Below are 26,323 nucleotides of genomic sequence, written 5' to 3' on the forward strand. Positions count from 1 at the left end.
GTAACCATAGTGCTGATCTATCAAGCAGAAATGTTCTTCATACACAACAGTATGATTCATTTTAAACTCCAGTATGTGAACAGTCAAGTATGTGTGTTTTGACTCATTGTTGAAAATATAGTATGCAGGTATATGTAGTATATATGTAATGCACTCAGTAATACTTTAAAATGTGTATTAACATGGATTAAGGGGTATTGCTGTCAGAAATATCTTTATCTTAAACCTAAAGAAACAACAGATGGTGGTAGCAGATTAAGGCATAGATATAAATTAGAGAATACAAATCATATTATAGTATTAGAGGATGTAGATCAGGCTTAAACAATCATACTGTATATCTGGGATTAATACAGTGCGTAAATCCTGTTTTAGGGTTTATTACTCAAATACAGTAAGAGTCTAATTGTTTACCGGTATTAAAGTAAAGGGTTTTTTTTCCAGTTTTTGTTTTTGTATATTACATCTAGATACAGTTTAAATGTACTGTGTAGAAAAAAAACGTGCACAGTAAATAGTAAATGTTTCTTGAGAGCTCTCAATTTTAATAAGCAAAAATATACTTGTTTACCAAGAAAAAGACCAACCATGTTATATCTGAATGTTTTTTGTTTTGTTTTTGAGGTTATTGTATAATACCTGTTCACAGCAAGGGATTCAGGGTGGTTGTTTACAGAAAGTCTTAATTATGTTTGCATGAACTGACTCATTGTTATCATTTGAATGATACATCTGGGTATCATTTTATCTTGCAGAGCTGTAGACAAGGGTGGGAAGATCAATGAAGGCAGCTTTGGGGGCTGCCGGACACTCAAGCACTATCATTGCAGCTCCATTCCCATCCCTTTGGCTGTGGACAACGTGGTACATTCCGCAGCTGCTACATCAATCAAATCCCCTTCGCTACAATCAGTGTTCAGCATGGAGGATAGCAACTGCCTACCATCACCACGGAAACAGCCTCCTCCCAAACCAAAGAGGGACCCCAACACAAGGCTGAGTGCTTCATATGAAGCCGTTAGTGCATGCTTGTCAGCTGCCTCTAAAGAAACACCCAGTGAAGGTCAGGCATAACAGAAAACATCAACTTATCTTATGTGAAATTTGATATATTTTAATTACTTTTAACTTGTGTATTGGCATTGTAGTCTTTTGAGGAAATGCATTATTTGAAGTTTCATGACTAAGCCTTTTTAGTTTATCAAGCAATACACATCATACTGTTTTTTTGTGAAAATGCTACATTCTGTATCCTTGCTTTAAAGACCAGATATTAATTATGACAACAGAAAAGAAAATTTAAGTGTCATGAATAACTATTTCCTGGCCTGAAGCACAAAAAGATAAGCATCTAAAATGGGGAACAAGTTTATTTAACTGTCCCTAAATGTTTGTTTGAAGCAAGCATGGCTTGACTTAATTTAGTAGCACTCATTAAGTTTGACTGCAAATACCTTCTAGGAATACCAAAACTGGGTTTTAAAATACTGGGTTTGAAATAGCTGAGGTGTGTGGAACCACATGGAAACAGTATCAGTGTTTGCTATTAGTTTAACATCCTCTGAGTACTTGAGTTCTCTTCATAACCTTTAGATTTAAAAACAACTGATATTTTGACGACATGGACTAGAAACTGTATTTGCAGACTTTGTTGAACTAAGAATGCCTCCTGATATGAAGGTCATCAAGCATGTAATAAGGGAAATGGGTTACCCTTTGATTAGTCTTTCTTCTAACTTTGTAGATTTTCTTTCTCTTGTTAATGTAGCTCTGGCTAAACCACGGCCTCATAGTGATGACTACAGCACAATGAAGAAGATTCCTCCACCAAAGCCAAAAAGAAGTCCCAATACTAAACTTAGTTGTTCTTATGAAGAGATTTCAGCTCCCAGACCAACTGAGGTTAAGCTGTCCTGCCTTATTAAGGGGGGGCACTGCCTAGGGATGATACAAAGGGCTGCTTCAGCAGATGGGCCCCAGTATGGTGTGGTCAGCTTGTACAGCTCACAGGAAGAAGAGGAGGCTGTATATATTGAAATGGTAGGAAACGCCAGAACCAAGAGCTTAACAGGGGTGGACAGTCCTGACCAAGGGGAGTCTGTGTATGAAGAAATGAAGTATTTTCTGCCAGAAGAAGGAACAACTGGTAAAATAATGCTGGCAAAAACAGACAAGTGTTCCCAGCAGTTGTATGAGACCAAAAAGCTTGTAATCGTCGAGCACTTCAACCCTGTTCCTATAGGAAAAGTTTACTGCAAAGACGGTACTTGTGACATTCCGCCACCTTTCCCGAACTTGCTCCCTCACCGGCCACCTCTCTTGGTCTTTCCCCCAACCCCTGTTACATGTTCTCCTGCCTCAGATGAATCACCTCTAACGCCATTGGAGGTCAAGAAGCTGCCGGTTTTTGAAACCAATCTGAACTTTCCAGTGCAGCCTGAAGGTTCCAGCCCACTGTCTCCACAGTTTGCAAGGCATCAGAAAGGAGAAAGTGAGAGACCAACTTCTCCCAGTCTGTCCGTTTTCTATATATCCAGCAAGGTCTCACCACCTCCAACACCTCCACCTCCTCCTCTTCTTCCTCTTCCTCCTCCTCCTCCTGGGCCTCCCCCTCCCTACAGACCCCTGTCACATTTCCCTTTCCCCCCAGACTTGTGTGCTTTGGCATTAACAAAAGTACCTCAAAAGACAGGTAACGCAACAGAAGCTCCTTCAGGCTGTTCAAAAGCGCCCTACTCCCCTGTAAAGACTGCCAGGGTGGAACCAAGGAAATCTCACTCCTGTTCTTCTTCCCCACTACCGTTCAATCCTGCAAATATCAGACCTCTGACCAGCCCCCTTGATGAGCTGACCACTCTTTTCAGCTCGGGAAAAAGCCTCTTAAGGAAGTCTGCTGCTGGACAGAAAATAAGGGAGCCAGCAAGTGAGTGTTCATGATATTATGAAACTGTTATGTTGTATTGCTGTTCCAGGTTAGTTCAGAAACCTGGTCTCTGACTTTTACATTGGTATAGCTTAAACAAAATAAATAGCTGAAAATGAAGGGTGTGTGCTGGTTAAATACGTGCTGTACACCACGTTGCACATTGCCCATCCACCTGGGTGTAGCAGTAAATTAGTTATGACAGTAATGGCTTGGTTGGATACAAGTCTGTTTATGTTGTGAGATGGATTTTGGTCAGTAACCCTTACTTGCTACACAAACTGTCCCCAGTGCATCTTTAGATTTTACAAACAGGATCAGTAATATTATAAAATAGGGGGGTTAGTTAGTTCTGCTAAGGTTATTTCCTTCATAAAAGCTCCTAGGAATCCCCTGTGTATAAAGTGCTTAATGTAATGCAAGACAAATACAAGCACAAACTCCAGCTTAGACAGATACAGTATCTCCATTTGTCTTTTCATACGTTTTCAATTAATGTCCAAACAGCTGAACATCATAGAGTGCAAATAGTGTTAGAATAGGATTACAGTAGCCATAATTTGTTGTCCTATTATCAATCATGTGTATGAATCCATATTACTGCTGTTTCAGACATTCATAATGTCTACTTATGAAGAATACAAGTGAAAAGAGTTGTGCAAACATTTTAAATTAATATAAATCTAAAGTTGTTCTGTGGGTAAAAAAAAAAGCTAAAGTTGCTTGCTTAGGGACTCAGGAGCCACGTGTTTCCAAAAAGGATTGCTGTCAATTACCAAACGATAATGTTAAAGATGAACCCCCTTATAAATGGCTTATGCTCAGACCGTTATTCATGTTGACATTTTGTTTTTGTGATTAATAAAATATTGCAGCAGATCACCTGTTGTGGTCATGTGACTTGTTGGTTTCCAGATGATAAAAGCCAAACTCTACACTACTGCAGCGTTGGAATCTCATGGTCAAGTTTGACTGTTGACATTGTAGTAGAAAAATGTACCCTTTTGTGGCACTATGTAACAGTCTGGCTTGGAGTGGTGAGGTGTGATGATGTCACGGACCAGGAAGTAACTGAAACCCAAACAGTGGATGGGCGGGTGAAGCTGAATGCAATGGCACTCAGCGTGTTTAATAAACAAAACAAATGATTTTAACAAAACAACAAAACACAAAACAAAAAGGCACAAGGGCCAAACGAATAAACAAATACTGTTTAGCAGTCGTTTTTAACTGTCGTTATTTTTTCGCTCGCTCTCTCCGCTCCCCATACTCTCCTCTGTACACTTCACCCCGAGTGCAGAGAGCTGCAGGTTTATATACTCTGGCCGAGGGATTAACTAGTTGTTAATTATCTTATTACCCCTCGGCCAGAGTCTGCACGCGTTTGGTAAGGATGCATGACTGTCAGCTAGTTAAATAATCAGTAGCTGATCAGCCATGCATCCTCACAGGGTTTTTAAATATATGTAACACAATTTTTGTTCCTGGGTAGTAAGTGTTATTTCCTAATTGCTTGTGCCGCAAAAGTATAGAAAATGGCTATTATTCCCCACAAACTTTGCTTTTGTGACCAGGAGTGATATTTTGAAATTGACCTATTTCCAATGAGAAAACGGGCGAATTTGTGTCTTTTCGTTCACATAAAGTCAGAAAAAAACAACATATGAATCCAAATTAACATGTATTTATAAAAAAGTAATACAAAAATGAATACAAAAGATTTAGAAGTGAGTAGTTTTTCAAGATTTACGATTATACTGTAAATCACTTTCACGAATCAGCCCCCAAATGTAGTCTCCCATCATGTTCTCGTTATACTGTCCTTGGTAGCGGCGTTCAAAGTCCAGTATATCCTGGTGGAAGCGCTCGCCTTGCTCCTCCGAGTACGCTCCCATGTTCTCCTTGCATTTATCAAGATGAGCATCAAGGATATGGACTTTGAGGGACATCCTACAGCCCATTGTGCCGTAGATCTTCACCAGAGTCTCAACCAGCTCCACATAGTTTTCGGCCTTGTGATTGCCCAGGAAGCCCCGAACCACTGCGACAAAGCTGTTCCAAGCCGGGACACTCCGCCACACACTAATTTTACAAAGCTTCTGCCTTACACTGTTATTGCCTTATATCTCAGGGACCATTTCAGGTACTGACTTTGTATTTGCAGGGTTATATACTACATGCTAAATGTGATGGTGACATAGACCTGTGACATACCAGAATATAAACGACAGCTCACTGGGATAATGGGCCCAATTCACATAGCTTCTTGTTACCACCATTTTCTATGTTCTTATGTACTATATTCCCCTGTAGCATATCCGATTTGAGATTACCAAAATAAAAGTCTATACAAGTGAAAAGAGTGATTAAACTCTATACAGCACGTAATGTTTAGAGCCTTTACAGCTTAAGTCTCCCAATGAAGGAACTCTGCATATATTGCATTATTGTTATATAATTTTAGTCAACAAGAATTAGAAAACAGTGTTTTTCTGTGAGTTCAGGACAATGGATCCTTTTATCAGTTCATAGAGAACACAAAGAAAATACGTTTAGGAACCTTGCCCCAAAGCAGACTAGTTTACCCCCATTAAAGCAATCATAAAAAATGTATTGTGGTGAAAGTGTGCCCCGTGGGGCATATTAGAGCTATATTACGGGAGGGGGAGCATTACATTCCCATCTGTGGGATATTGATTATCAATCTAGTATTTATGACTCCATGAAGAAGGTGCTTTCTCCATGATTGTAAAGCAAATGAGAAAATATGTAAAGTTACATGCAGGAACAAATTGAGAAGAGTATATGATACAATTGCATATCCATATTAAAAAAAAAAAAAACGGACTGTAGTTTACCAACTGCCTTCTTGTTATACTGTAACAGCATTTTGTGTAAGAGCCTTCTCTTTTTCAAAAATAGGCAGCAACTCAAACATCAACATGCCTAGCAGGGAGAACCACAGTGAAACAAGACAGTCGCCAGAACTTCAGGATAAAAATGCCAATAACCATGTGACTACCTTCTCTTCATCAGCACCCAGTCCTGTTGCAGTAGAAAATGGAAACCAGATTTCAAATGGTAAAAGTGTGGTGCATGGCCTTTAGAGCCTTGTTGAACTTGTACGCAAGACTTGAACTTTACTCTGCATGGCAACCTCCCTAGTGATAAGGCATCTTATCATCAGACCACTGTAATCATTATTGACCTGGCCTTGGACCAGTAGCATGTTTGCATGTGTGTTATTATAGGTAGTGGATAGCTTCAGATGTTAAATATACCGGTTTATATATTTCGAAAATTGTAAAAGTAATATTTTAAAAAGAATGAACACAATTTTGGAAAGGGGTTTCATTTTCAGTGGAAACTGGCAAAATCCAAAACATTTTTCCACCTGTTAATCCGAAAAGAAATATCCTCGGGTGGCGGGTGGCGGACGCAGGGAGGCCAGCCAGGAGTGAGTTGCAGTAGTCTAGGCGGGAGAGTACCAGGGCCTGGACCAGGAGCTGGGTAGCGTAGTTGGTGAGGAAGGGTCGGATTCTTCGGATGTTGCTCAGGAAGAATCGGCAAGTGCGTGCCAGAGTGGAGATGTACTGGGAATAAGAGAGACAGAGGTCCAGGGTGACTCCGAGGTTCTTAGCGGAGGAAGAGGGAGAGAGTGTGGTAGGTTCCAGAGGAACAGAGACAGAGAGATCAGAGGAGGGAGGGGAGGAGGAGGAGGGAAAGAAAAGGAGGTCAGATTTAGAGAGGTTGAGTTTGAGATGATGCGAGTGCATCCAGGAGGAGATAGCAGACAGACAGGTAGAGATACGGGAGGGGATGGTGGAGTCAGAGGTGGGGAAGGAGAGGAAAATCTGAGCATCATCAGCATAGAAATGGTATGAGAAACCATAGGATGTGATGAGGGGGCCCAGGGAGCGGGTGTAGAGAGAGAACAGGAGAGGACCCAAGACTGACCCTTGGGGGACTCCTGTTGAGAGAGGGCGAGGTGTGGAGGTTGCTTCATGCCAGGTTACCTGGTAAGTGCGGTTGGAGAGGTAGGAGGAGAACCAAGCCAGAGCAGTTCCAGAGATTCCCAGGTCAGCAAGAGAGGATAGTAGGATAGAGTGATCAACAGTGTCAAAGGCAGCAGAGAGGTCGAGGAGAATTAGGACAGAGGAGAGAGGCAGCTCGGGCAGACTTTAGTGAGTTGGTGACAGACAGGAGGGCGGTTTCAGTGGAGTGAGCAGAGCGGAAGCCAGATTGGAGAGGGTCGAGCAGAGAGTGGTTGGACAGGAAAGCAGAGAGCTGGCGGTGTACAGTCCGCTCGAGGGTTTTGGAGAGGAAGGGTAGGAGGGAGACGGGACGGTAGCTCTGGAGGGAGGTGGGGTCGAGGGTAGGTTTTTTGCGGAGGGGAGTGATAGAGGCTTTTTTGAAGGCAGAGGGAAAGAGACGAGAAAGGAGAGAGTTGTTGAGAAGGGAGGAGATGAAGGGAAGTAGAGCAGGAGCAGCAGCTTGAAAGAGGTGAGGGGAGGGGGTCCAGGGCACACGTAGTGGGTTTGTGACCCTGGAGCAGGGAGGAGAGGTCAGAGTCTGAGAGGGGTGAGAAGGTGGAGAAGGAGGGTGAGTTAGTAGGGGGTGCAGTGGGTGTAGGGGTTGGAGCAGGAGTGGGTGCGGGGGATGGAGAGGTGTTAAAGAGTTTGCGGATATCTGAGATTTTAGAAGAGAAGAAGGAGGCAAAGTCATCAGGGGAGATAGAGGAGGGAGGAGGAGGGGGGAGGGTTTAAGAGGGAGGAGAAGGTAGAGAATAGTTTACGTGGGTTGTTAGTGGAGGCTTGGATTATAGATTGGAAATAAGTACATTTAGCAGAGGAGAGAGTAGAGGAGAAGGAGGAGAGGAGAGTGCGGTAAAGGTCTAGGGCAGCAGGGAGTTTGGTTCTCTTGGGTCGCAAGCAGTGATCGCCTACATTGTAAATAAGAAGGTGAAAGCTTTTTCATATCGTTGGATAAAAAAAAGAATGTGATATTCATTAAGTCGTTTTTCACATAATGTAAAAAAAAAATAGACATGGGTTCATGTCAGCAGCTTTTCTAAGCGCATTGTTTGTTCAAACTGGGACATGATGAATTTTGAGGGAGACACTGTAATTGTGCCTACGATTTGAAGTGCTGTCACTTTTTTTTTTTTTTTTTACTGTCGGATAGATGTATTGACCGTTCTGAAGCAGGTGGAAAGCTAACTGGTGGAAGTTTAAATTAACCACCACTTTGGTCTGTGGAAAATAGACACAGATTCTTAGATCATTATATATGCCACCAAAAAGAAAGTGTTGGAATAACCAATGACCCAAACTAGCCGATAGATTAACGACGTGTTTTCTGCAGCTCTAGAAAATACTCAATTGGTGGAAAATAATGGCGTATTGTGCTATCCTCCAGCGGATCTGCTTTGAAAATAACCCCCATTGTCTCTACTCTATAATAAACAGAAAATGCACAGCAGGGCAGCAGAAGTCACAAGATGTAACAGCAAATAGTCCTAGTTCAGATATTTGTTTGGTAAAAACTACTTAAGGATCTGTTTATGTATAATAAATGTATCTTGCATTAAAATACCATTTTGTTTTTATTCATAGGTTTACCAGAGTATTCAAAATCTTCCAGTAGCTCAGCAGCTCCATCAGTTCAAAGACACATGGAAGGCCATAATAGTCAGGTAATGACCTGCATTTACTTTATCTCTTTTAAACTGATAGTATTGAGATGGGATCCGGTATACAGAAATTAATTATTTACTAACAATAGTTAATCATTATTGAGAGAGACAAACTCTAGAGGTAAATATATAATCCCGGGTGGCATGTTTGACATGGACTTTTCTTTCATGAATAAACAGAAAGCTAACCAAGAGAGCATTATTAAAGTGATCCACTAGCAGAAGCAGAAACATTACTTGTGTGAAATGGGGCATCTTTCACTTAAACTTGCCACATGAAGGCAGAAGCTATGTCCTTTATGATTACTCTAAAATTCAGATCTGGCTTTGTGAAAAAGCATTTCACTGCTAATGCTAGCGTGGAATCACTACTGTAATTCCAGTGTGAGCTTTCATGGGTGTCGGAGGCTACTTTGTAGTTTAAACCAGTCACTTAATAGGCCGCAGAAGACTAGTATTAGGTTTTACAATCCAAACTGGGCTTTCATTGGGACAGGCTATTATCATGAACTTTACAGTACTAACCAAGAGTTGATGCCTTTTTTTTAATGTATTTTTTGGAGATGAAGATTTATTGCCTTTGGATGTGCATCTTGTAGAACCAGAAAGCCCCAGCATCATCAAAGACAGATTAAAGAAATTGGTTGAATGTTCTCAGTACATGGGGCACGATGAATATTATTAATACAGATGCAGGTATTAGATCTTTAAAAACATAACTTTTGACTGCAATTGTCAGCGCTTGGTACCTTGAATAAATTATTATTAATTAGTCATTTAGCAGATGCTTTTATCCAAAGCGACATACAGAGACTAGGGAGTAAACTATGCATCATAACTGCTGCTGCAGAGTCACTTACAATAGGACCTCAGTTTTATGTCTCTTCTGAAGGACGTTGAATGTTGAATAAATCTCTGGGGTATCATATTTTGATAACCATATCTTAAACAGCATAACAACAGGGTAAAACAGCATGTTTGAGATTCAGAAGAAAAACAGATTCCTGGTTTCCCTGAAAGTCGACTTTCATATTGTGATATGTTATTGTGTAATATATATTTCTATGAGTATTTTCTGTGTATGTGTTGCTTTAAAAAGGCACTGGTACAACATGTCTGCTGTATTTCTGTTGTGATTTCTCATTTGGAAGTGTTGGCATCATGGCTGTTATTCAGTGAGAGTGGATTGCTTTCTCTTCCTATTTTATATCCTTTCAGAGGGGACACCTCTCCTTCTCTGCCTGTGGCACTGGAGGCCCAGTCTAAGGTGGGGAATGGGTGTGCTGGTGTTTATGGGGATGGGGTGAGTTTGGTAAAATGTTGTTTACATTTAGCACACCCTCAGCTGGCTTCTTTTCCCATTTCACATTTATAGAGCCACTATAGCCATTGTCACTATAAAGATATGTGCATTGACACTGTGTCATTGCTATTGTTATACTGGTGCTATGGTGGTGATTTAATTCATGGTTGTGCTTAATCTTGTGGTTTTTTTTTTGCAAATGTCAGGGACCTTTTAATGTGTTACTGACTATGCTATAGAGTTTACAGCAAAAAACTATACTGATTTACATAGTCCTCTTTTTCAACATATTCACAATTGTTTTGTTGGCCCATTGTTTTGTTGAAATCTTGTGCTCACAATAACATTTCCTATCAGTGTTACAGATACGCTGTTTGCTTCCATAGACACATATCCCACCTGGCTATGTAAGAAATAACCCACGACAGGGTGTGCGGTAAGACAATTCTTACCACACGCCCTGCGTTCAATCACCCAGGATGTGCGTTAAGAATTGTCTTACCGCACGCATAAAGTTGTATGTTGACATTTCTACCTACGGAAACACTGTTTAGATAATTGTTACTATTAAGGCGTAGTAATATTAATAGATCAGGTAAGTAAGTTGGTCTATGATGTCATAGCCGTGCTGTAAGACAATTATTACCACACGGTCTCTTGTTCAGCCAATCACAGCACTTAATTTATCCATACCATTTTATAACTCAATATGAACATGTTCATAAAATGTGCATACATCTTGCTTGTAAACTATGGTGATATCTATTGGGTTCATATCCCATCCAAGTCCAGCTATATGTATTTGTTTATTCATTTATTCCATATAACCCAAATTAATAATAATTATTATACTCTGATATAAAAAAAACACACATGGTTAACACTGATTTATGAGGAATGATCTTTGAATTCAAATATCAAACCCATCAGGATTATGTTGAAAAAGATAAATTAGTGGATCACAGCGGTCTGCTACAGTATGCATTGTGTTTTGTTATAAACTCTACAGCTTTTCGTTAACACCTTAAGGTTTTAGCTTTAAATATAGCTTGATTGGTATTATTGCCCTGGAAATATCACTTGAGCTCATCAGATGTTACAGTGCAAAACAAGCTGCAGTAAAATTGGGTAAAAGCTTTTGTTCCTTTCATGGTTATTTCACTTTGCAGGAAATTATGAATAATGATCCCCTAGGCTTATTTAATGCAGTTAAAAGTAAAATATATGCTGCCGTTTTCATATTCCTAAAGATCATCTAAACTTTACTGTTAGGTCCTCTTACTTAAGTGCTGACAGTCTTCCTTTGCTTCCCCTGCTTGTATTTATAATTAGTTCTTCTATACATAAGTCTTGGTTTCTATAGCTTCCAGGTATTTGTTAAAAGAAAATAGTCTTTCTGAAGAATGATTTGGAATCTGTCCTAATTAACAGTACTGCAAAAATACAGCTATTAATATTAAATCAGCCCTGCAATTATCCTATTACTTGAGGTACTTTTTAGTCCATTAACTTGCTTGCTAAATAGAATACCTATATTGTTGCATTGCTTGATACGAAGTTCTGACCCATAACTGACGTAATATAAACCAAGAAAGAATGTGAACATTTAGAACATTTTGTGTGAAACTTCTGAAAGGTAAGTATCATTAGGATTTGCAAGTAATTGTAATGATGATATAATGTATATATATATATATATATATATATATATATATATATATATATATACTGTATAGAGAGAGAGAGAGAGAGAGAGAGAGAGAGAGAGACAGAGAGAGGATAATAGATGTGCTTCAGTGAGTTACAGGAAAATAATTCCATCTAGGGTTTATGTGTCGGCATAATTAAACTGGGTAGAAAAAATAATGTATTTTTAAGGAAAAGGTGTTTTAATGGGATATGCTGTTTGTTTTATTTTTTAGTCGCTGTCAGAGTTGACGATTATGTGTCTTGTTTGCTTGGTTGATGCTGCCGTTGGCGAAGGACGATTATGATTGTAAATCTTCAGAGACAGATTTGTTAAAAGTGCCTAAAAAACATGAATTGTGGGTGTTGTCGAGTGATTTAAAATTAGACATTTTGTTTGAAAGTGGTCTCGGGGTGCACAGGAGTCAAAGGTCAAGTATAATCTTCTGGACTATTATGCCATTTTGAAGTCACTACTGCAATATTATGCCTTTTTTTCGAATGGCTCAGGATGCAAATATAGCCTTCATCCATGTATTATATATATATATATATATATATATATATAATATTCAGTATGATGCCTTACAGTATATAATATATAAGTCATTGATTTATATAATCAAGCTATACAATAATTTGCATTAGGTGCAGGAAATAAAATGGGGCTAGAATGTACTGAAGCCATATTTACATAATTATATCAGATCTAATTCCTATAGAATAATAGATGAGCTGCAGTGAATTACAAGGTTTCAATTGCATCGAAAGGTTCTGGTGACACCAAACAAATGAGAGCGAAGCCCCAGTGGTTTATGATGAATTCACCAGAAGCCAGAGATGCAATTATAACCTAAAGCAATTCACTTCAGCCCCATTTGAATTTGAAGGCTTACATTGAAGGCTGTTTTTTTGTTGTTTTTTTGTTTTCTTGGTCTCCGGTGAATGATTCCCTTGCTTGTAGTTGGGAATTTCAAAGTGGGCCATTTTCAGTGCTTCAATTTTTTTTTTTTCTAAATAAAAACAACACCTCCTGTTTCGAAGACATACAGAGAATTCCCCAAAAATTGCTGGGGAAGTCATAATTAGACGATGTGTCGTCACATCACTTAATTATTACTTTTTGACGTACTATTGCTTAATTGGGAAATTTTTTTGGTATGGGATGAAATGCAATTATAGTACTTATCCATATATTATATTGTGATATAATTTGGGAATTGCTTAAATCTATAGTACACATGTATCAGGAAATCAAACCCAGTATGTTCAAAGTGTACAGGTTTGCTTAATTCTAAACAAACGGCTCTAGTCGAAAGAAAGAATATTGATAGACCGATCAGATTTGCTGTTGTGTTTCTGCTGTACATTACTTCTATAATATTATTCTCATATTAACCATGTTTACATTAGAAATGTTTCTAAATGAGCCTTGAAACAGCTTACATTACTATGAGCAGCTGCTGGAAAGATGTATCATTTATTGTGCGTGCCTTAAAGGCTTATGTAAAAGACATTAAATCCCTTGATTTTAAAAGGTCTGAGAAATCTGATTATTGTGAGTGACTATAAGTACAATAAGCTGGTCAGCACACACAAGCTCTGCTTGACTGTTAATTTAGCAACAAATTAATAAGTTTTGAAACAAAGTTTGCATGTAATACATCTTTTCCCTGTATATTTAAATTAGTTAACTGTAACTGATCTGTGAAATGTAATGTCTACATTGAAGACTGTTGATGCAGTTTTTTGTTTTAAAAAGTTGAAGTCTATTATGTAAGTACGTTTTAAAACATTGCATGCTACTGTGGCAATCAGGCATAGTATGGCATTTAAATGGAATTAGACTTAAATGAAGTTAGAAACACTTATTTGATCATTTTTAAAACTGATAACATTTAAATTAAAATGCATATTTATAGCAGTTTAGTGTGATGTTTTTGTTTATAAAGCAGTCAAAAATAAATGATGAGATGGAAAATTTAAATAATGATTAAATGTACTGTACAATTATATGTCTACCATTTGCATTTAAAGGCTCAAGAAAAAATGATCAACCTGGAAATGATAATGCTTTGTATTTTTTGGTCCAAAATATTTCCTCGGATAATTGTCTCACTTACAAATGACAGTCATATAGTTATATGGTGACAGTTTATATAATAATTTATATGCATATGGATCATGCAGTTTATTAAATAACATGGTTTTCAAAGGCTTATCTAGCTTTGCTGTATGACTCATTTTGCATAAAATACAAGACATACAAATTAAAATTACAGTTTTAATTGCAAATGTCATTAGGCCCTGCCAGCTAAGCACACTGTATTATACTGTAGGAGATTGTAGATGAGTCTTTTCTTGTTCTTGTGACAGCAAAGTCTTTATAGTATACTATTACTGGAACAAATGCCATAGTAACCTATTTATGCTAAGCACCATATATTCTGTCAAGCACATTTTACATGTTTTAGTATAGAACCTCAACAATTTTGACATTTCCACTGCGATTGTATGTGTGTTTTTATTTTTTTATTTTATTATTATCATTACAGCCGTGATATAAAATTAATGTACATTTTGTCAGATGTTCTTTTTAACTTTTGATTTATAAACTCAATTATAAAGGTGACTATTTGAAAGCTGTTGTTACAAGTTAGAAACACAGAAAGGTCAAGTGTCTGTAAGATGTGAATTTTGGCTACAAAAATGTAATATTTACTATGAAATGTATTTCTCCTTTATTAGAAGTAGGGCATGTTTGCAAATATTATTGTCCATATATTCTGCATCTCTTCATACTAAACAATATATTGAAGACTGCAGTTGAATAAAGAAAAATATTGCAAGTAAAAATATATATATAAATAAGCAGTAATGGCCAATTCAAGCTTAATCGAAGCAGAAATAAAAAAAAAAGAAAACAGTGCAGTATCAGTAAAACCTTGCTGTTAGTGGAAGTGGTGATGGCTGTGGCATTATCTGCATAGTGTCATGCAGTCTCAACTCTCAGGAGAATGATGTGGTTTAAAGAGGGACCCTAGGGCAGTATTAGAGCACCAGGTCCAGCTTTTGATTTAGATCTGAGAAGCATGTACACACATAACTCGTAGCTGACCTTTGATTCATATGTAGTCTAAAGTAACCAGTTGGGAGAGACCAATCAAACTCAGATTTACATATTGACTTGATTTACATTCAGTGTTCAAATACATTTCTTCACTAAGGGCCCCCTTTAACTAAACCATTCTAAAAGGTGGTAATATGTGAAACTAATGAAGCAGTGTTTAATTTTCATCATGAAAGAGGTTATTCTTGCTACAAACCTTCATATGTATTGTAGTCTGTTTCTGAAAAAGGTTTTATGCTATTTCGTGTTTATAATACTAATAATCAGTCCTTTCCCTTGGATTGGTCCTAGTTAATGTGAAACATAAGAAAAATATAGTACAGTGATTTAATTTGAATGACATGCCAAAAAACAAATAAATGAACAATATGTCACCTACAAAGTGCATCAGTGTACATTTGTTGTGTTTTATAAACATCTAAGTAAATGCTTTTTTTAGCCATTTAAAAAAATAGTTTCATTCAGATATACAAATGCTATTGTGTTTAACCCTATGCTGACAAATGAAGTTTCCAGGCAACACATTCTATCGTTGTACAATATAATTATATATTGGTCCAATATATAACAACATGATAATATATGCAATTCTCAGTACCAATTATCATTCAGAAACCAACAAGAGGCATATTATTGTGAAGGTAAAAGTGTTTTTGTTATAATATTTTAGTTTTTCTTTTATTATGCATTAACATTAATTTAATTTATTTCAATAAATTACTATGGTGGGGCTCCCGAGTGGCGCATCCAGTAAAGGCGCTCCTCGCAGGATGTGCACTATAGCCTGGAGATCGCAGGTTCGAATCCAGGCTATGTCACAGCTGACCGTGACCGAGAGTTGCTAGGGGGCGGCGCACAATTGGCTGAGCGCTGCCCGGGTAGGGAGGGATTAGGTCGGCAGGGGAATCCACGGCTCACCGCGCATCAGCGACCCCTGTGGCCGATAGGGCGCCTGTGGCTCTGCAGCGGAGCCGCCAGATCTGTGTTGTCCTCCGGCACTATAGGTCTGGTGGCGTTGCTGTGGATCTGCAGTGCGAAAAATGACGGCTTGGAAGGAGCACGTTTCGGAGGACGCGTGTTCCAGCCTCAGTTTCCCGAGTCGGCGGGGGGGTTGCGAGCGGTGAGCCGGGGATACAGATAATAATTGGGCATGCTAAATTGGGGTGAAAACCGGGGTAAAAATAATTGGCGACGACTAAATTAAAAAAAAAAAAATTAAAAAAATAATAAATAAATAAATAAATTACTATGGTAACACTGTACAGTATATGGTACATAATTACATGGATAGTACCTATTACTACATCTTGATAAAACAGTTGTATTACACGGTTTTGACATCAAGCTTTCACTTGCATGGTTTATGATGTCACAAAACTCCTTGATGCAATTTATTAGCTTGGAACTCCTACACATTAAAAGTATTGGGGAAAACCAATGTATTGGGAATGTTACAGTTTTGAATAAATAAATATATATATATATATATATATATATATATATATATATATATATATATATATGTACAGGTAGTGGACAAAAAAATGGAAACACCAATGTAAAGTCACTTAGGGCGTTGGGCCACTATGGTATCCCGCTCTGTGGAGTTCTCGGCGGACCAGTTTTTGATAAAACTGGCTGCTCGCACCCCAGGTTGAAATTTGCAGTCAATTGCTCTGCAGTTGCTCACCTGTTATGCCTTGCACTTCGAATTAATGCACGGATATCACGATCCTGGAGTATGCGCTTCCGCCCACTGTTGCCCTTTGCTGATGATGTCTTTCCCTCGGAGTTCCATGCCGACATTACCTTAGACACCGTTGCTCGTGAAACATCAGCAAGTTCAGCTGTCTTGGTCATTGAAGCTCCTGCCAAACGCGCCCCAAAAATCACCCCTCTTTCAAAGTCACTGAGGTCTCCTCTTGCAGCCATGCTAGCCATAATTATAGGCAACAAGGCCTGTCCAGCATTTTTATACATGACCCCAGGCATGCTGGGATGTTATTTGCTTAATTAACGCATGAGCCACACCTGTGTGGAAGCCCTTGCTTTCAGTATACTTGGTGTCCCTCATTTACCCAGGTGTTTCCATTTTTTTATCCACTACCTGTATATTGTTGCTTGAAAGAAATGTAGGTTCTCATGTTGTAGGTAGTATCATTATAGGAAATTGGACTGGAGCGTGTACAAAACAAAAATGGTGGCGCTAAACAACAATCTGGCATTGTGGCTGCTGTAATGGAAGTCAAAAGTAATCCCATTGTGTTTCTCTGTAAGGTTATTCCACATGAATAGCACCACAGACTATGTACACTGTACCTACGTGCACACATCTTTGCAGAACATGGGATTGAACCATCCTGTACTTCTATACAGTACTTGTTTTAGTGAAATATCAAGTGTTACCCAATTTGATTCCTGGATCATACTGCATATGAACTGCTCGGGAAAACTGAAAGCCATCTACAGCTAAGTGCAACATATGGATGAAAAGAGCTTCATTTATCTATATGGAACATTGACATTAGTTGGGGAGATAATGTCAGGGGTAGAAATAGATTACAATAAGGGTGTAAATTAGGTAATATGCACCATAAAATGTATGTAAGCCTTGTGCCACGTAACACTCAATATACACCACTTGTATTATCTATTTGTGACTGATAACATTCTTTGACTGAAACCACGCCACACACTGTCAAACAGAGCTTTAAATATCTCCATTTGTGAGGTAAATATTTCTTTATATAGCCCTGACATTTTGTGTACGCTCTCTGACACACCAGGCTGAGAATAACAGAGTGGTAGATAATACGTTATGTAGTTTTCTGTTTCATATAAGCAGAGCTTTCACATGATAATGTTATTCTAAGGAAAAATTGTATCAAAAAATATTATCTATTGGTAAAAAAAAAAAAAAAAGCTTAATACCAGCAATTGGCATAGTCTCCAGTCCCCAGAACCTGTTGCATCACTCACAATGCTGTTTATAGCCCTTAAATGACATTTCGAACAATACTATAGGGAACTATTAGAATACCAGTGTATTACAGTAAAGAAACCTGAGTCTTTTCAATATATATTTGCTAGAAAAGGAGTAAATATGGCAAATTACAATCTAAGCAGAAACGACAACAGAGAATGAAACACCCTTAATAGCATATCAAACCTGCGATAAATTGAATACTTGGAATGCAGATGATATAAAGTATTCATTTTATTATTTATTATTTTTTATTATTTTTTTAGAACAGAACATCCACATGATATGCTTTCACAATTGTTAAATGTATTATTTTGGCAAAGCTGCATTTGCAGAAATACTTATCTTGTAATGGTTTTTAAACAATAAAACTGATTTTATACTGACATGCCTGAATGTATTGAATGTATTCTCTAACATGCATGCAATCAAAATTCTACTCCATGAAGTAAATTTGAAAAACAATATTGATATTAGACATGGCATACATGTTATGCTAAATAGTGTATTCAATGCATTATTCAAACCATCATTAACTTTGCATTGCTGATTACCTTTTCTAGCTGAAGGGTAAATGATAACACATTAGAAACTTGCATGTTTAAAAGTGTAATATTGTCTTTTTCTCCCAATATTAGCCCCCAGTAACTGGTGCTGGTTTTAATACATCTGCATATGAAGCTAATTTATCCTTGGTCAAAAGAGCTAGGATTCCTATGAATATGAATATTCATATTCAGAGCAGAGGAGTATTGAGAATATTTGCCATTGCATTTGTCTTATTTCTACTTTCTAGTAAAGTGTAGAAATACAGTGTAGTCTCTAATGGCCATTAACTAATGGCTGAGAAGTGATAAGGTGAACTACAAACATATACTTACTCCTAAATCATATTTCATTTTAGAAGCGGAATGTGAAATACATTTCATGATGGTTAAATGTTATTTTTAATTTAAATAATGCCTTCCCTTCAGCAGTGGACATTTATGTGAGTTGATTTTATGCACTTGAGAAGACTCATTGGCATCTATTCAATTGATCTAAACTGTGGCAGATCTAACTGAGATCATTAAAAAATGCATACAAAGGTTATGAAAATCAAATGTCTTAAGAGTGCAGAAAGTCTCTCCAGTCCATGTCTGTCTGTAGAAATATGTAAGAGGTCAGAGTTTCCTGCCTAGTGGTTTAAAGGGTGGCAGTATTTAGATCGCCTGCTGTTTACATCAGATGAATAGACCCCATTATCTGGCTAATTTGGCTGTCTGTGAATATATTGTTTTGTGGTATTTTGGAATTGATGATGTGTATAAAATTAGAAAAAAAAAACCTGATACAGCGGCATATCACATGTATAGTTTCCATGGAGACAAGATCATTCATATTAATAATCCCATTAATGGGGACAGTAAATCATTCTCGGATTGGATCCTTGTTTTGACGCACTCAATTTCTTATATTCACCTCTATTAGTGAGAGTACTACCAACACTACGTTTAGATTCTTTTAGATATAAACCACTAGTTTGGAGTGTGTTTTAGGAACCCTAGTCATGATACAATTCACTTTAAAGTAAACGATGGGTCATTAATCATGGCAAATAGCATCCCTTAATAAGTGACTCTTGGAGCTGCTTGTTTGTCTATATTTCATAGTGTATTAGCCAGCTGCAATTTAGGCACTATGGATTATATAACACATATAACTGGCAGAGTAATGAGGCAGCGATTCCTATCAACTGGGGATAAAATGAAAGCATCCCCTGTATCCTTCAGTATTTACATGCCAAACACAGCTAGGCATAGGCAGCTAGGTACTGCATTCACCCATCTTTTAAACAGCAACAATACTGTCTGTTTACAAAGTCGGATTGTAAATGTATCTGCTAGTGTGTCGTTACATTTTAGCAGTTTTAGATTTCAGAATATATTAGACATATTTTGTTATTTTTGGAAAAAGTGGAAAAAATAGAAACATAGATGTAAGCAGTCATTGAACTTCCTATAGGATTCACAGACACTGTATAATCACCTTAAAGAATATAAAAGTATAAGTATTGAACAATTTGTTGGTACTGTAGCTTTTGCCTGTTGGCAAGATGGCTGACTTAATGGAGGCCATTTTGAATTTGACAGCCAAAATTTAAAATTAATGTAAATAAATAATCATAAGTCGTTGGTTTAAACAAAAAACACACATATTGTTTTTCATGACATCCTGTAAGCTACTGTAACTTAATTCATTGTAATTTACCCCCAAGTATGATACAAAGAAGGATTTAATGCATACCTTGCACTATAATCCTTGCAGTCATTTTCTTAAAATTCAAATCTTCCATTTTTTTTTCCCCATCATCTAAACATAACTGGCATTTTTTATGAAAGTTATAGATTAAATCCTTATTCATGCATAAGTCTGTATGTTACATTTAAGAACATATAAAGTTATTCCACATACTATAAATGTAATTTTATACTTTCTCATTATACTGCTTACTTCTAAGTGTTAAATACTACTTATCCAATGTTCATGAAACTAATTACTGACATGTCTTATTCCATAGTATTCTGTACTTACTGTGGATTTATGTCATGGTCATCAATGTTTTCATATACTGATCGTTCCCATTTGTAACAGCAGTCAAAGGGTGTATGTTACTGACATAGCTGTTTAAATGGTATACAATCACAATAAACCTAATTTCACCATTGGAACAGTGCGTTCATTGTTTAGAGCGTTCATATTTCAATGAACTGTAAATAAACAAATCTTTCCAGTAAAGCATTCAGTATCTGTATGGTGTATCTGCTGTCAGTATAACTGAGTTTGAGTTCTCCTATTCCAGGCAATGTTCTCTTCTTTTTCTTTCTTAATTCAACACCATTCACTGAATTTAAAGTGTTTTTAGTGTTGTAGTCTGTTTACTGTCTGGGCATGTACCATTATACTACTTTTTGGAAGTTTACAAGAATACAATTTAGTGAAATATAAAATTTGTCATTGAAATTATATTCTATACTGTATTATTGTTGACATTAATACAACTGTTCCTTTCTTTAAAATTATCTTGAAGAAAAAATATCAGTTCTAGATGCAGATGATGGTTTATCGTAATAATATCGGAATATCATCATTTTTGTATTGTGATGTGAAAAATATGGTATCGCTGCAACCCTACTCCCAAGTTTAGCAAGGCTTAATATTACCAGTATCATCTAAAGGGGGAGTCTGTTAAAATACTGCAATGAAATAAGTCAATGAAACAGTGGAGGCAAACAAAAAACAGTCCCAAATTATTAATACAGGTGATAGATATGTGTGCAACAGCTTTAAACAGCCTGTGTTTTTCTTACAGGTGATCCATCAGCTGCGTCTATCGCAAAATGAAAGCACAGCCTTGCATGAGTTATTGGAGTGGAGACGGAAACTGTGTGACGAGAAGGAAGACTGGCAGAAAACCATCCATAAATCAGAGCACAAGACCAATGCACCTCCTCCCCCTCACCCACCCTGCAAAAAAACAACTCTGGTAAAGAAGATGTGAGATTGATTTTGTGACTGTCCATGCTCCCTGGATTATTGGATACAAAATGTGTTTTTCTTCATGACCAAGAAGAGACTTCTAAACAATCTGGGAACCGCAATTATATATCAGGTCCTTCTGCTTGTCAAGGCTCGAAAGATTTTTGTTGAACAAGCGCCTGGTGTGAAATTCTGCTGAAAAGGTACAAAAACAGCATGCTTTGGAAACAACACTACCTTCTAAGAACTGTGAGAGCAGTCTGAATGGATTGTTGCACAAAACCGTCATCAAAGTCATGAATGTATCTTAAATGTTATTTCTTTGGGGGGGACACAGGTTTATACATACAACTGGTAAATACTGTCAAGTGTCTTTAAAAAAAAAAAAGCTGCCGGCTCATGTAACTTCATGAATGGTTATGTATTAATTTGTACACCTATATGTTAAACTGGGGACAAAATATACGTTTTGTGTTTTATAGGTGGGACTATAAAACATATACCCAACTGGTGCTGGTTTTCTTAACTCAATGTGCAGGGGATACTTAGCACAGGTTACAGCTTAACTGTTGACCTCAGTGTTATCACTTTGTATTAACCATTCAGGTATGGCAATGTGCTTTCACTTTCAGGTTCTGCTGCCCTATAAATAGTGTAGTTTCAGGGAAATTCAAAAACATAAAGTCAGATTCATTTCACTGGTTGCTGAGACATTCTAACACCGTTTTTGGCACCAAGGCTAATAACTATTTAAAAAATGAATTGGAGAGCAAAACCAATCTCCATGTTTCAATGAGTTTATTTCCCAGACAGCTTTAGATTCGTTGCTCTGTGCCATGTGTGATCTATTTACTGGTGTTATGCTTTGTAAGATTTCTGTTGGGAACATACTAACTGAAGTAGTTTGCCTTACAGAACAGTATTGGTGTAACATCATTTGTCATCAGACTCCTTTTTGGCCATTTTTTAAAAAGACAAATTAGAACAAATGGTAGTTGCTGGTGCTTGACTTTCAGTTAGCGGTACTTAACGTTTCTCAGATATAATCAAGTCCCTTTGTTTTGGGTTTTTAATTTATATAAATCTGCGCAGGAAGTTATATGTGCTCATTAAGATAAATGGATGGAAAAGGAGCCCACTTGACAACTAGTTGTGGAAATCTGGTTAAACCATATCAGTGTTACAATATATTAAACAGAACTTCACTAAAACCAATGTATTGACATTCATTTTCTTGGTATAAATCTGTATTTACATGCTTGGATGCCCTATATATATATATATAATTTTTTTTTTTTTTTTTTTTTTTTTTTTTAATATTGAAACTAAAGGGCCTTGAATATAATCAACCATGTAATACTATAGAATTCAGTACTGAAAAAGGCCTGTCACATAAATACCTCTGTAGGTTACTTTGCCTAGCACTTTTACACGTGAGTCTTTAATAGTGTTATTGTCCAGATTTGACACTGCTAGGTAACAGTAAGTCACATTTACCATACAGATCAAGCTGCAGTTCTATACAAACTAGCCCACAAAAAAAGCTTTGTCACTGTAAATAAAACATATTTAGAAGGGTTACAGCAGTTTCTAAGGGGCAATATAAGAATGGTGACTACAGTACTTAACGCTGGACAAAAAAGACAAGATGCCCATGTAAAAAATACTATAGTAACTCAAGTGAGGTGATTTCTTGCTATAGGGTACTATAATATTTGTATATGGGTGATAACACACTGCTACAAATATAGACAGTGCCTGTATCTGGAGGAAATAAGTATTGAAAATGAGACAAATTATTGTTGAAGCTTCCCTCACTGCCACTAACATTTCCCTGTTCAGAAAGCAGATAAGCTGGTTTAGCAATTAAGCTGTTATTTGTTAAAAGCACAAACATCTTACCTAAATATAATGCTAGATTAAACAGTACAATTTGCACAACACATAAAAGTAGTGGCTATCAACTGTTAGATTAATGTAAACATAGCTAAAATCAATACAAAAAATTAAAAATGAAAACATTTTATAGCACAATAAAAAAAAATATTTTCCACAAAATTTACATCCCACATTGGTGTATTTTAAACTTGTTTAAATTACTCCCAGTCTGTCATTCATTTTTCAGCTTTACTATGACTATTGTACTCTGATATACACAAGAATCTGTTACGCATTTGTAATTGCAAGACCACATTAGCTCAAACTTAATGTTGTGCTTCAGACTTTTTTATGGATATATTGTCATTGTACATAGTCAAACACTTTGGGGTTCTAGAGAGTCACTGTATTGTTTGAATGCGCTCATGCTAATGCACTCTCCTGCACACCCCAAAAGGCCCAAGCTTTATTTGATGACCTGGACCTTTTGTGTTGAAAAAAAAAAAAAAAAATCAATATAGTTTACTAGGGCAATTCTTTTTCAGAATAGTGCTTTTGCAAATGCCTTTTTTTATTGTACACAAATCTATGTGCATTGCTTATATACTGTATATTAGAAGAAATGTGTGGTGTGCAGCTTTTAAGTAGATTTTGTTTTGTAATTTTAAAATATCACTTTTAGTTCCATGTGCAATGTTTGTGAAGAAATGTTTCTTTATCCTGTTTTCAGCATTTATAAATATAGCAATAAAGCACAATTGAACCAGACCCTTGGAATGAACCCAAAAAGTCACGTTTCATCATATTTAAATCCTTTTATCTATATTATTTGAAACATGATTGTCATATCTGTTAGTGCAGGAGGGGTGGTTATTCACAAGCAACATTAGCTTACATCATCCAGAATTTAGCATCTAACTCTGTAACACAATATACAGTATGTGAGTTATTTTCTGATATGGAATGATACTGAATATTTTACTAGAGGCAGGTTAATTGTTGATTTTTATAGATGCTGCTGCCTTTTACTGAACAGGTAAGTAACCAGATCTTATTATAAACAAATCTATTTATTGAATATTGAAAATACATATAATTTACACATTCATTATTTTTATTGGATTGTTAGTTGTATGAAACAGTCAATAATTATGTTCACAGTAAAATGGATATAAGTAGAAAGTGACCCATAATAATGAAGTTTATTAATAAAAGCTAGTGATCAAGCAGACATAAGCAGAACATTAAATTAGGTCAGGTTCTACATATTTCTTAACAGCCCTTTTTGAAATTACAGCTTGAAGGGTATGTATCTGAGGTGTGGTCAGCATTATTACCTGGATAACAAAGGATGTTGCAGCCTTCCCAGTTTCCAAGGATCAATTCTTTATTACATTCAGTAAAGAAGATCTGATTCAAAGGCTTTGCACTTCCCCAACCACCAACCAGGACAGTACTGAGAAGCATTTACCTTCATCCCTGAGAGATGCAACACTTTGTGATTCCCTCAAAGCTCATTTTGCATTTTAAGTCTGCATAATAAATTAGTAATCTGCACTCCATTAAATGCAATGTTGCTCACTAAATAAAAACAATGTATAGATTATGAATATATAGATACTGTTTTATCAAAAATGTTATCAGAAGCAATATCTTGAATGTGTTTCTGTACATTATTATTCATATTGTTGATTTCAACAAACAGGTTAACAACTTATTTAGAAGCGTCAGAAAAAAAAAAAAGCTAAAGCATTTGGAGTTAAAAATCCTGTCTTAACAAATAGTTTTCTAAAGGAAACTTTTTTTAGCAAGGAGACCTCAGAAGTGTTTATTGCAAGTCTATGTACACATTCAAAAAGATAAAAGGGATAACATTCCAGTCACAAACACAAAAGCTTCAAAGAAAAGAGACACTTTTAACACCTCCAATGAAGGAGAACACTCTCACTGATGAGAGAGGTGACACGATTCTTATCTCGTGGCAAATGTTGTGTTTTTCGATGCCCTGCTGAGCATTCACGAACGTTCATTTGGCAATAAATGTCTTGTTGGTGACATGAAAAATCTGCACCAGAATCTAATTCTCTTTGTTTCGAATTCAGGGGCAGGACAGGAGCAAGAATTGTTGCAGGATTATTATTTTCCTTCTCCATGAAACTTATTTCTTCAAAAGCTTAAAAGGCCGGACCACGGAAGAACAACTGTCACAAGATTGTTATTCTTCACAAGATTGTTTCTTCAAAAGAGACTCTTACACATCCTTCCAAGTCATGAAGGAAGCTAACTACATGATTTAATGAAAGCATGGTGCATAGTTTAGGATTGCAATGTTGTTTGAACGCTTGTAATTCTATTATGTGCAGATGACACTTGGTATAGGCGGTTCTGAATTATTGTTCATGTCTAGTAGTTTGGTGTGTAACTTCTGAATAAACAATATTTGTACAATTATTATTATTATTATTTATTTCTTAGCAGACGCCCTTATCCAGGGCGACTTACAATTGCTACAAGATATCACATTATTTTTACATACAATTACCCATTTATACAGTTGGGTTTTTACTGGAGCAATCTAGGTAAAGTACCTTGCTCAAGGGTACAGCAGCAGTGTCCACTACCAGGGATTGAACCCACAACCCTCCGGTCAAGAGTCCAGAGCCCTAACCACTACTCCACACTGCTGCCCATGTTCAAGTAGTCTGTTCTTTTTCTTTGTCTTTTAAACAAGCACTATCAAATACTTAGGAAAACACAAGGAAAATATCTTGTTAAATTGAGTCATTCTAATATTATAAAATGTCATGTGGTTGAAGTATTTTTATATATGTATATATATATATATATATATATATATATATATATATATATATATATATATTAAATAAGAACTGTATTTTTATTGAAATACTCTAGACATAAAACTTAATTAATAAATATGCCTCACATTATGCATATTGCATTTTTCATTAAAGCTTTTGTTTTCAAATACGGTTCATGGTCTCCAGCAACAATGCTGTTTAAATAATTAAAAAGGATCGTGAGAGAGATTTCATTAAGAAGCTGCCAAGATTATGTATGGAGTGCAATACCTGTTTTGTCTGTTTCTTATAAATATATAAAGTAATACATTTTTAAACCCATTTTTATGGTCTTCAAAACATGAGCAAGCCACAAAATTAATATAACATGTCTATTCTAAAAAA

At 36.6% G+C, this 26,323-nt stretch overlaps 1 protein-coding gene across 7 annotated transcripts in view; it reads left to right on the plus strand.

The window, feature by feature from the left end:
* The window catches only part of LOC117407102 (unconventional myosin-XVI-like), a 158,660-nt gene extending 133,328 nt beyond the window's left edge, over positions 1-25,332 (plus strand). For 5 of the 7 annotated variants that reach the window (XM_059029137.1, XM_059029138.1, XM_034011734.3 and 2 more), the window contains 5 exons: positions 756-1,063; positions 1,769-2,923; positions 5,846-6,004; positions 8,539-8,618; positions 21,073-25,332. In XM_059029137.1, the coding sequence (XP_058885120.1) occupies positions 756-1,063; positions 1,769-2,923; positions 5,846-6,004; positions 8,539-8,618; positions 21,073-21,261 (1,891 nt within the window). In that variant the 3' untranslated portion in view covers positions 21,262-25,332. Of the gene's footprint in view, positions 1-755; positions 1,064-1,768; positions 2,924-5,845; positions 6,005-8,538; positions 8,619-9,836; positions 9,922-21,072 lie in introns of all 7 variants that reach the window. The other 2 variants (XM_034011736.3, XM_059029139.1) reach the window with 2 other exon arrangements.
* The last annotated feature ends 991 nt before the right edge of the window (positions 25,333-26,323 follow it).

The sequence above is a fragment of the Acipenser ruthenus genome, chromosome 8 (genome assembly GCF_902713425.1).
Source record: "Acipenser ruthenus chromosome 8, fAciRut3.2 maternal haplotype, whole genome shotgun sequence".
NCBI lineage: Eukaryota > Metazoa > Chordata > Actinopteri > Acipenseriformes > Acipenseridae > Acipenser > Acipenser ruthenus.